This window comes from Kogia breviceps, chromosome 14 (genome assembly GCF_026419965.1).
Source record: "Kogia breviceps isolate mKogBre1 chromosome 14, mKogBre1 haplotype 1, whole genome shotgun sequence".
NCBI lineage: Eukaryota > Metazoa > Chordata > Mammalia > Artiodactyla > Physeteridae > Kogia > Kogia breviceps.
The window spans coordinates 84,101,559-84,113,415 of record NC_081323.1 but is presented as its reverse complement, the minus strand read 5'-3'; the positions used below and the strand labels follow the sequence as shown (position 1 = coordinate 84,113,415).

General features: G+C 48.6%; 1 protein-coding gene and 1 pseudogene across 2 annotated transcripts; both read left to right on the top strand.

Moving 5' to 3' along the window:
* The first annotated feature begins 23 nt into the window (after positions 1 to 23).
* On the top strand, positions 24 to 5,652 carry LOC131740675 (small ribosomal subunit protein uS2 pseudogene; annotated as a pseudogene).
* On the top strand, positions 127 to 10,350 carry POP7 (POP7 homolog, ribonuclease P/MRP subunit). 2 transcript variants are annotated; one of them, XM_059036749.2, is made up of 2 exons: positions 127 to 435; positions 9,667 to 10,350. In XM_059036749.2, the coding sequence occupies exon 2, from the start codon at positions 9,677 to 9,679 to the stop codon at positions 10,097 to 10,099; it is 423 nt and encodes a 140-aa protein (XP_058892732.1). In that variant the 5' UTR covers positions 127 to 435; positions 9,667 to 9,676; the 3' UTR covers positions 10,100 to 10,350. The 2 variants fall into 2 exon arrangements, with proteins under 2 accessions (XP_058892732.1, XP_066868051.1); XM_067011950.1 differs by lacking the exon at positions 127 to 435 and adding an exon at positions 9,143 to 9,429.
* The last annotated feature ends 1,507 nt before the right edge of the window (positions 10,351 to 11,857 follow it).

Here is an 11,857-nt window from a genome sequence, read left to right as displayed (position 1 = left end):
TCTCTGTTTGTGTTTGTAGCAAGATGGCTGCCCGCCTCTCACCACGTGACGCGGACGCGGGGCCGCGGGGCCGCCCCCTCCGCCCCCGCCGCGGCCGCCGCCACCGCTACTGCCCCCCTTTGCTGCTCCGGCCCGCTCCGACCCGCACGGCCAAGCGCGCTCCTAGCGTGCCCGGCGGGCGCGGCCCGGATGCCCGCCGCCCCCGACACCCCCCCCCGGCACGTGACCCGGGAGCCCGGTGCCTCACGTGACACAGCCTGCTGAGGGCCGTGGGGGTGGTGAGGGTGTCCCCGGGGTGCTCCCCGGCTGCCCCCCCGCACGTGATGCGCGACCATCGCGACTAAGGCCGCCGCTAGCGGCATCGCCCGCCTCCCGGACGGTCGACTTCCTCCGGGAAGCCCGCCTGGATTGAAGGAGACCACGTACAACCCAGAGGTGTGTTCATCAGACATCCCCGGGGTATATGAAATAAACGAGGAACCTAATGGTTTAGAAACAGTCCGAGGCAGCAGTGGCTGGTGAGACCTGGAGTTTCTATCTGGCTTCGCCACCGACTAGCCCCCTAGACATCGGGGGCGAAGGAGTTGACGTTGTCGGGCCTCAGGTTCTGTTTTATAGTAAGGTATTGATGCTCTGCTCCGCCCCATCCCTGGCCCCCATTCCACTCCCTTCCGGAGTGCTGAAAGAATTAAAATAGGTGAGTGTGAAAGGCTTCGGAAAGAGAGAAACTACTATGCAAATGTGAGAAGTAGATTGACACCGCCTTTGTTTAAAAAGGAGGTTTTCAAGAATGACTTTTCCGATTCCCTGAACTTCCTGGATGAAAAAGTCTTGTGTGTGTTTTCACCGTTTTCTTTGGAAGTTACGCCAGAATGTATACTCTACTTCCCAGCTTCCTAAAACAGCCGTTACCAAAAACAGTATAATCCTCAGGACAGGGAAGGGTAAATTCAGACTTGGAACTTGAGTCCTCTGTGTTTCGCCAAAACGGAGCGCCGACCTCCGGAGCTACCAGGAAGGCCCTTTGTTCTTGCACGGAGCACACCCCCAGGTTTCTATGCACTTATAGTTTTCGTGTCTGCTTTTTTCAGTTCCCTTGTCTTTCTTGCAGTCAGGATTCCTGCCTCAGAGTTGTCAGTGAAGCTACTTGTTCACAGGCTGGAAAAGGCAATTGTTTAAAGCGAGGGCTTACGTGCTGGTTCCATCCCATACTGACCGTGGCCTTGGGCAACTTTACTCATCTCTGAGTCTCTGGATTGTATGGTAAAGCACTTAACACAGTGCTTGGTATAGGGCAGGCACTCCACAAATGTTAGCTAGTGGGGCCTTCTGGGTCCACAATATTCACATTGTTAACTGTATGAAAATGTATCAACAGAATCCAATCTCCAATCAAGTTCTTCTAGAACAAAGTTCTCAAGTTTACGACAGCTGTTTTTTTCTTACTCCAAAGCTTTTGTTGTTGCTTTCCCCCCCCCCCACTTTCATAGTTTGTGTCCTACCCTCTGAATAAGGTCTTAGCCTTTTGGCCTGTTTTAATGATTAATTAGCAAATGTGAGATTGTAAATTACGGTGGAGAAATGGTACAGGGGGAAAAGGGGGGGAATCCCTGTGAAGGGGAAGCAGTCAGGGACAGTGGTGGCCTGTGCCGAGCAGGAAGGAAGGGCAGGATTTGGGTAGATTTAAGAAGTGAGCGTCAGCTTTAGAATAGTGACAAGCCAGGCTGATGGGAGAAGAGGACCTGGATTGCTAGTTGGATGAGAAGTGAAGTGAAACTTAAGTTGAGGGCTTCGAATGCTATCATGAAGATGTTTTTGATTGGACAGTAGTACCTACCTACCTATCAGATGCTTTGTGTCAGGGAGAGCACGCTGGACTCCAAGGTAGAAGATTGGAGTGATTGATCTATCACCCTGGGTTTCCTTATCTAGCTTGTGATCCTGGCCAAGTAATCTCCCCCAGCCGTCAAGTGAGAATGCGTTTGCTGCTGATGACACTGTGGAGATTGAATTGTATAAGCACCCTCTTTGAGAAGGGAAACAAAGCAGAACTGTGAATCTCCCGTACAAAATTAAAGAAAAAAATTTGAATGAAGAAAATCACTTGGACCTAAGATATTTTTGTTTATTTAGGCTTATTCAAGACTATGCTGTAAAATGTCTTGGTCTGTGTTATTTTAAATTTGGAAGCTTTTGAACTAAACAAAGAGATGTGGTTAGATGATTTCTCGAGATGAAAGGGAAGTCTCAAGTAAGAGTAAACAGCCAAACTCTCTGCCTTTGTTTCTAATGGCAGATTCCCCTGCAGAGTTTTCCTTCGATGAAATGCAAAATGGTAAGGACCGTCTGAGTGTCAAATCAGGGTATTACAACGCCTGGCTTCACCCACCTAAATTGCGAACCTTTAGCTGTATGTCAAAGTTTGGAAAACATTTTAAATATCATGAAAAGACACACAGCCGGAGTAATGGAGTGATAGCTCATAAACTGTGCTTATTGTTGATTATCAGACAGAATGGGCCTTACAGTTAATTTATTGCATACAGAATTCCTTTCCTCCATGAGCTAAGTTCTTTGGTCAACCAAGTGTAAATGCTTGTCAGGTCACCAATGCAAAATCACCACATTGCTAAATCCACTGGTTTGTTACCTTATGTGGCCTATCAGCATATGACACAGCTGGTCACTACCTCCTCCAAGAAATGCTTTCTTCACCTGGCCTCCAGATTGCCACATCCCTTGGTTTTCCTCCTACCTCATCAGCTGCTCCTTCTGAATCCTTTGCTGGTTCCCTCCTACTTGCCTATCTCCCAGGGCTCAGACCTTCCAGACCTCTCCATCGTAACAGGAGGGACTGCACAGGATCTGAGCCCAACTGCTGGACATCACTGCCTCACCTCAGCCATTGCGTCCTTTGGAAGACCTTGCACCCCCCCAAGGTCATATTGGCTGTACCTCCTTGGGGGCCCATGAACCCTATACGTGCTCCATGCTGAGCGGTGGTCACACGGTCCTGCTCATCTTGTTTGCCCTCCACAGGAAACTCTGAGCTGCTCAGCACAGTATTGTTCTAGGATGTATCTAGTCTTCCAGCAGCCTGATGGGTCTCCTTGATCCAGCTTTTATCGCTGAGTCGTATTCCATGGTATGGATGTACCACACTTTAACCAGTCACCCATTGAAAGACACATGGGTTGTTTCGTGTCTGGGGCTTTTACAAACACTGCTATTACAAAAACTGCTATGGACATTTGGGTACGAGTCTGTAAATTCCCATGTGTGCTCTTGCTGGGTCATATGGTGAGTGTATGTTCAATTTTAGAAGAAACTGCCAAACTGTTTTCTAGAGTGGCTGGACCATTGAAACTTTCCAGAAACAGTGTATGAGAGATCCAATTTCTCTGCGTTCTCCTAAACACTTAGTATTGTCAAAGTTTTTAATTTTAAACTTTCTAATAGGTGGGTAGTGGCATCTCATCATGGTTTTAATTGCATTTCCATAATGGCCGTGGTGAACATCTTCTGTGCTCATTGGTCATCCTTATACCCTCTTTGCTAAAGAGCCGTCTGTTCAAGACTTTTGCCCATTTTCTAACTGTTTTTGTTTATTTGGTTTTGGTTTTTTTTTTGGCTGCGCCGGGTCTTAGTTGCAGCACTCAGGATCTTCGTCGTGGCATGCGGGATCTTTCAGTTGGAGCATGTGAACTCTTAGTTACAGCATGCGGGATCTAGTTCCCTGACCAGGGATGGGACCCGGGCCCACTGCATCGGGAGCACGGAGTTGTAGCCTCTGGACCACCAGGGAAGTCCATAATTGAATTGTTTTCTAACACTTGAATTTAGAGAGTTCTTTATCTATTCTGGACACAAGTCCGTCGTTGGATATGTGATTTGCAGGTATTTTCTCCCAGTCTGTGGCTGGGTGGTCTTTCACAGAGTAAAAGTTTTTAATTTTGATGAAGTACAGTTTATCGATTTTTTTCTTTTTTTTGTTAAAGCATATATTACTTTTCACATATTTATTTGTTTATTTTTGGCTGCATTGGGTCTTCGTTGCTCTGCATGAGCTTTCTCCAGGTGCGGCGAATGGGGGCCACTCTTCACTGCAGCGCGCGGGCCTCTCACTGCAGTGGCCTCTCATGCTGTGGAGCGCGGGCTCCAGGCACGCAGGCCCCAGTAGTTGTGGCACGTGGGCTCAGCAGCTGTGGCTCACAGGCTCTAGAGCGCAGGCTCAGCAGCCGTGGCACGCGGGCTCAGCTGGTCCACGGCAGGCGGGATCCCCCGGGACCAGGGCTCGAACCCACGTCCCCTGCACTAGCAGGTGGACTCCCAACCACTGCGCCACCAGGGAAGTCCCCAATTTTTTTCTTTAATGGATCGTGCCTTTGGAGTTGTATCTAAGAACTCTTTACCTGACCCTATGTCATGAAGACTTTTTTCCTTATATTTCTTCTAAAAGTTTTATAATTTTCCATTTTATGTTTAGATCTACCATCCATTTTGTGTTAATTTTTTGCATAGGGCTGAGGTTCAGTTCTTTGCCTTTTTATTCAGTTGTTTTAGCACCACTTGCTGAAAAGACTCAGTCTTTACCTATTCAGCTGCTTTTGCACCTTTGCCAAAAGTCAGCTGGCTGGCTTTTCTGCACCAGCCAGACAGGGGTCCATACGGCGTTATTCTGGATTCCCATCGCAACTTAAAGGGAAACTTTCACAATTTCCAGAGCCCTTGATGTCCTGCAAATGAAGGAGGAGGATGTCCTCAAATTCCCTGCAGCAGGAACCCACTGAGGTGGCACCGACCTTGACTTCCAAATGGAACAGCACGTCTACAAAAGGAAAAGTGAAGACATCTACATCATAAATCTGAAGAGAACCTGGGAGAAGCTTCTGTTGGCAGCTCATGCCACTGTTGCCATTGAAAACCCAGCTGACGTCAGTGTCATATCCTCCAGGAATACTGGCCAGTGAGCTGGGCTGAAGTTTGCTGCTGCCACTGGAGCCACTCCTATTGCTGGCCGCTTCACTCCCGGAACCTTCACTAACCAGATCCAGGCAGCCTTCCGGGAGCCAAGACTTCCGGTGGTTACTGATCCCAGGGCTGACCACCTGCCTCTCCCAGAGGCCTCTTACGTTAACCTATCATTGCCCTGTGTAACGCAGACTCTCCTCTGCGATAACGTGGACATTGCCATCCCATACAACAAGGGAGCTCGCTCAGTGGGTCTGATGTGGTGGACGCTTGCCCGGGGAGTTCTGCACATGCGCGGCACCGTCTCCCGTGAACACCCCTGGGAGGTCATGCCTGATCTCTGCTTCTACAGAGATCGTGAAGAAATTGAAAAGGACGAGCAGGCAGCAGCTGAGAAGGCTGTGACCAAGGAGAAATTTCCGGGTGAACGGACCGCTCCAGCCCCTGAGTTCCCTGCTGCTCAGCCGGAGGTGGCGGACGGGTCCGAAGGTGTGCACGTGCCCTCTGCGCCTGTTCAGCAGCTCTGCGCCGAAGCCTGCAGTGCTCAGCCCGCCACTGAACACTGGTCTGCAGCTCCCCCTGCTCGGGCCGCTGAGTGGCTAGGAACAAGCGCTGAGTGGTCTTAAGCAGTTCTTCCACAAACTCTTAAAATGGAAATAGGTTGACGGAAAATGAACAGCTGGCTTTACTTGTGTGAATCTACTTCTAGGTTCTCTATTCCATTTTATTGATTTTTGTGTCTGTCCCTTGGCAGATATCACGCTGTCTTGATATTGTGTTTACACAGTAAGTCTTAAAATCAGGTGGTGTGATTCCAACTTTTTGTTTTTCAAAATTGCTTTAACTTCTCTTGCCTTGCCATATAAATTTTACAATAAACTTATTTACAGCTACAAAACTTCTTGCTGGGATTTTCATTAATTTCCAGGGATTTCCTTAATTTCCTAATTGCATTAAATTTGGAGAGAATTGACATCTATACTATGTTGAATATTCCAATATGTGGACATGGTATATCTCTCCATTAATTTAGATCTTTGATTAGCATTTTGTAGTTTTAAGCAGAGTTTGTACATGTTTTGTTACGTTTATACTTAAATATTTTTTGCTCCCCCTCCTTTCCTCCTCCCCCTTCCCCTCTCTCTCGGGAGTGATTGTAAATGATTTTAAATTTTGGTTTCCAGTTGTTTATTGCCAGTATATAGAAATACAATTGATTTTTTTTAAACTTTTTTTTTTGGCTGCCTTGGGTCTTTGTTGCTAAGCACGGGCTTTCTCTAGTTGCAGCGCGTGGGGGCTACTCTTCGTTGCTTCTCATTGCGGTGGCTTCTCCTGTTGCGGAGCATGGGCTCTAGGCGCGCAGGCTTCAGTAGTTGTGGCTCGCGGGCTCTAGAGCGCAGGCTCAATAGTTGTGGCGCACGGGCTTAACTGCTCCGTGGCATGTGGTATCTTACCAGACCAGGGCTCGAACCCGTGTCCCCTGCATTGGCGGGCAGATTCTTAACCACTGCGCCACCAGGCAAGCCCTACAATTGATTTTTGTATGTTAATCTTGTATCCTGCAAACTTGCTAATAAGCTAATTTATTAATTATATGTTTTTTTGTAGATTCCTTGGGACTTTTTATGTATATACAATCATGTCATCTGCAAAATAGAGACAGGTTTTTTTCTTCCTTTACAATCTTTTCTTTGCTTTATTGCACTGGCTGGGACTTCCAACAATGAGAGTGGTGAGAGATGACATCCTTCCCTTGTTCTTGGTTTTAAGAGAAAGGTGTCCAGTCTTATACCATTAAGTATGATGGGAAGCTGTATTTTTTTGTAGATGCTCTTTACCAGGTTGAGGAAGTTCCTTCCATTCTCTTTTTGCTAAGAGCTCTTATAAATGGGTACTAAATTATGTTAAGTGGTTTTTCTGTATCAATTGACATGATCATATGTGTTTTTTTCTTTAACTTGTTAATATGGTAGATAATACTGATTGGTTTTCTTATACTGAACCAGTCCTGCATCTTTGGAATAAACTCTGCTTGGTTGTGGTATATCATTCTTTTTATATACTGCTGGATTCAGTTTGCTAACATTTTGTTGAAGATTTTTGTGTTGTTCATGAGAGGTATCCATCTGTGGTTTTTCTTCTTTTGTATTATCTTTGTCTGGTTTTGGCCTCATAAAATTAATTAGGAAATGTACCTTCCTCTTCTGTTTTCTGGAAGAGATTGTGTAGAATTTGTGTTACTTCCTTTTCTTTTTTCTTTTTTGGTAGAATTCACCAGTAAAACCGCGTGGGCCTAGATATTTCTTGTTCTAAAGTTTTGGGGTTTTTTTAAACTATGAATTTAATTACCTTAATAGTTACAGAGTTATTCAGATGATCCATTTCATCTTGGGTTAGTTTGGTAGTTTGTTTTCTAGGAGCTGGTCCATTTTACCTAAGCTGTGGAATTTATGTGTGTAGAGTTGTTTGTGTGGTTTTCTCCAAGTATAATTTAATGTTTATGGGATCTTTAGTGCTATCCCCTCTTTCATTTCTGATAATCATAATTTGAGTCTTCTTTTTCTTGTTCTCTCTTTTTTGTCAATCTTGCTAGAGGTCAATTTTATTGACTTTTTCAAAGAACCAGCTTCTGGTTTGAGTTTCTTTGTTTTTCTGTGTTCAGTTTCATTGATATTTGCTCTTTATTATTTCCTCCCATCTTCTCCCTTTGGCTTTACTTTTTCTAGTTCCTTTGAGGTGGAAGCTTAGGTTATGCTTCCATTCTTTTAAAAATACTGTTCAGTGTTTCCAGAATACTCCTTGCTTCCCTGAAGAATTCCTGTTTGTCCATCAAAACTCTGTTCAGATGTCATTTCTGACATGGAGTAAGGTTGTAGCCAGCATTTCCTCTTCAACCCCAAATAACCCCCCAAACTTGTAAGAATCTGAAGCTAAATTACGAACCACAGGATTTAAGTGGTGCTGGGAGAGAAGTTCTCAGGAGCCTGGCCTCCTTCCAACCTCCAGTCAAATGGGGTCAGACTCTACCCCAGGCAGCTAGAGAGGTCTGGGGGTGGGGGGTGTTGTGCATTAAAATGCCAGCTCAGGGACTTCCCTGGTGGTCCAGTGGTTAAGACTCCTCGCTCCCAATGCAGGGCACCCGGGTTCCATCCCCGGTCAGGGAACTAGATCCCACATGCTGCAACTAAGAGCCCGCATGCCACAACTAAGACCCAGCACGGCCAAATAAATAATTATTTTTAATTTAAAAAAAAAGCTAACTCACGTGTAGGCTTACAGTTTGTAAGGTTATATTGGGTTTTGCAACTCAGTAGCAAGACAGGAATTCTCATCCCCATTTGAGTGATGAGGGAACTGAGGTCCTCACCGCAGGTCTAACTCATTTTCAAATGGAACTCTACAGAAGCTAAACCAATCTGGGCAGAAAACCCCTTCCCCCTGGCCTTGGGGAGCCAACCCCCAGGTGTTGCCCTGCACTTTCCCGCCAGGGGGCGCACGTCCGTACTCCCAGTTGGCGGGCAGTGACGGAAGAGCTGGTGGCGGGTGGGGGGGGAGGAGGGGTGCGAGTGGTTCAGGGGGCCCCAGGGGAGCTGTGAAGGCTGGGCCTGCAGCTCATAGCTCGCGTCCCCAGGGGCTGGCCTGGGAGGTCAGCCCTGCCAGGCGCAGGGAAGAAGGACGGGTCCCCGTGAACTGCAGAGGAGTCCCGGAGAGATGTCCTCCGCCAAGGGCCGGGCCTCGCCACTCGTTACCCGCCCTCGGTCTTTGGGCAACAGGAACCTTGGGCGGGAGGTCAGTTCTGCCAACTCAGCCACACCTCCTCTGACCCGAGGAACTGCGATGGACGCGAGAGTGCAGACTTGACTTCAGAACCCTTCGCGATCACGTTCTATGGAACTCGCCGCCCTCCCTGCCATCTCTGGAAGACCCTTACCCCCAAATCCTCCAAAGCCCCTACAATAGCCTCCTCTCCTCCCTTCTCCCCTTCGGGACACCTCCGCGAACCGGGGACTCGGATTGGCCCAGGAAAGCTGACCTCCCCTTTCCAGACCCTCCCCAGCTCCAACTTGGTACACGCCTCCCGCCTCTGCGCCCCGCCTGGGAGGTGTACACGTGGTAGATCCCATCACCCCCGGAAGCCTCGCGTTACTCAAACACATCGCGCGGTTTTGCGAGCGCTCAGGAAAGGGGCGGGAGAACGGAGGCCAGGAAGGCGATTCGCGGATCCCGCGGACTTGGCAGCGGGGGACGAGGGCGCGTGCGCACTCGTCACCCTTTTCAGGAGCTAGGCGCAGGCTGGGTTCGAGCGTTCGAGCGTTCCGGCGGCGTTCACCTTCTCTTCCCTCTTGGGGCCTGTGGGTCGCGGGCAGCGCCCTCTATTCCGGCCGGTCGGCGCAACGCTTGAGTGCCCTGGCAGGGGAGCAGGCCCCGGCGCGTGGAGAGCACTGTGGACCGGAGAGAGTAGGCGCAGAAGAGCTGGGGAAAGGGGGCGGTGGAGGGGCCTGGAGGTTGGGGGCGAGGTGATGAATGAGTAGGAACTGGGGGTGGGGGAGATGCGGGAGCGTGAGGTGAGTGGAAGGGAATACAGGCGTCGAGTGCGCCTTCTCCCGGCTTCACCCTTTGGGCAGGAAACGGGGTGGGAACGGAAGCGTTGGTCGTTCGTCACCCCTGGCTGATCTTGTCTCTTCCTCGTGCCAGGGCACACAGCATGGCCGAAAACCGAGAGCCCCGCGGAGCCGTCGAGGCTGAGCTGGACCCGGTGGAGTACACCCTGCGGAAGCGTCTCCCCCACCGCCTGCCCCGGAGGCCCAATGATATTTATGTCAACATGAAGACTGACTTTAAAGCCCAGCTGGCCCGCTGCCAGAAACTGCTGGATGGAGGGGCTCGGGGTCAGAACGCATGCAGTGAGATCTACATTCACGGCTTGGGCCTGGCCATCAACCGAGCCATCAACATTGCCCTGCAGCTGCAGGCTGGCAGCTTCGGGTCCTTGCAGGTGGCTGCCAATACCTCCACCGTGGAGCTTGTCGATGAACTGGAACCAGAGATCGATACGCGAGAGCCACTGACCCGGATCCGCAACAACTCGGCTATTCACATCCGTGTCTTCAGGGTCACACCCAAGTGATTGAGATGAGGCTGGCCCACCTTATCCACCCACCCCCGTACAGCTAGGCTCAGATGTGGCTCTTTCTTGTACTGAGTACTGTCATGGACCTTCTACCAGAGCCATGTAGGAAAAAGCCTGTTCCCTCGTAGCCCAGAGGACTCTGAATTGAGAGGGCAAATACTGTCTTTTGTTGGGCCCAAGCAGTGGGGCTTCCTGAATCTTTGTGGTCTGTAACCATTGTCATATACAATAAAAAGTATCAAGTTGTGTTGGTGCCTGGCCATCCCGCTGCACTGCCTCTCCCCTGTATAAATTCTGGAAAGGAGAGTAGGAGAGAACTTTACAAGGATTTAGGTACAGTAGGGGAACCCCAGTGTGTCCTGCCTTCACAGAAAGAGCATAAATTGTACTACGGACACTGCACCCTAAAACAAACTTTACTACAGTGCAGAAGCCTGACAATTCCAATGTTTGCTTTAAAATATTTCATCCTCACAGAAGAAGGCAGGGAAGATAAGTGATATACTCACACCCGCTGGAGTGTAGCTGGGGTGTAGTTGTATGCTAGGAAAGCATCAGGTTCTCTGCCGGCAGTTCCCAGGCACAGGAAGGGTGAGGGTTTAAGGGTGAAGAAGGCAAACAGAGATGGGGGCCTCCTTTGTATCAGCCTGTGGTAGGGACTGAGACACTGCTTCATTTGATTCCTGGTCCTGTGGGGCCCAAATTGTTCTAAACAGCTGTGGTCCAGAGCCCTTCAGACCCTTGTGGCTGGGCTGTTCTAAACAGGAAAGGATAGCCTTCCCTTTGAATTACTGGGCACACAGGTCATAAGTACTTTTTGTTTAGTTATTTGTAGGAGGATCTGATTTTTCATGTTTATCAAACAAGTCACCTAAAGCAGTTTTTATCAAAGTGGGTGGTGACCGATATGTGGGTCTTGAAATCAATTTACTGGGTCAAAGCCTTTTAAAATGCAAGTAAAAAAAAAAAAGTATAACTTCAATGATAATATTTTGTTGATACTGTTTCAGTTATAGTTGTGTATGTGCTAGTTATGACATCAGTTTTACTGTTGGGCGTCAATTTTACTGTTGGGCGAGGTCACAGGAGTTTGAAAGCCTTTGATCTAAAGGTTAGTAACAGAATTTGGTTCTAGTTTGCTTGAAGGCAGTTTGGTTTGGGGTTCGGAAAATTAGCCTTCTCACTTAACGAAACGTCTCCCTCTGCCTTGAGTATTCCTGTTGACGAGGGATTCGTGCTACGGAAGTGACTGCCAGCCACTCAGGAAAGTGACCTCCTTACAGAAGGACTAGCGCTTCATTCTAACAACTAAATACATGCTGAGTGCCTACCATGAGTCAAGGCCTGGGCTGGGCCCTGGGGGTACAAAGATGGGTATGAAATGGCCCCTGCCTTCAAGGAGTTCACCACTTAGTTGGAAAGGTGGATATACGAATTTTTTTGTGAAATGAGTAAGATGTGTTATGTAAGAAGTAAGAATAGCCACGATACGGAAGTGTGGAGAAGGAAGTGGCTAACTTCCCGGTGAGGTCTCACATGGTTCCACCTTTTGACCTGGGTTTTGAAGGATGAATAGGAGCTTGCCAGGCAGAAGAGAGGGGAGAGGGCATATCAGACAGGGATCAGCATGCACAAAGGGGATTCACGAACAAGCAGGGTGTGTTCTGGGACTGGAGGGTCACTCGGGCAGCTAGAAAGTAGGAAGCACTGGGGAGGTTTGAGGGAGACAAGGCTGGAGACGTTTCTATCAGGTAC

Coding starts and splice junctions, on each gene's coding strand:
- POP7 (XM_059036749.2), top strand. CDS start 9,677: ATGGCCGAAAACCGAGAGCCCCGCGGAGCCGTCGAGGCTGAGCTGGAC.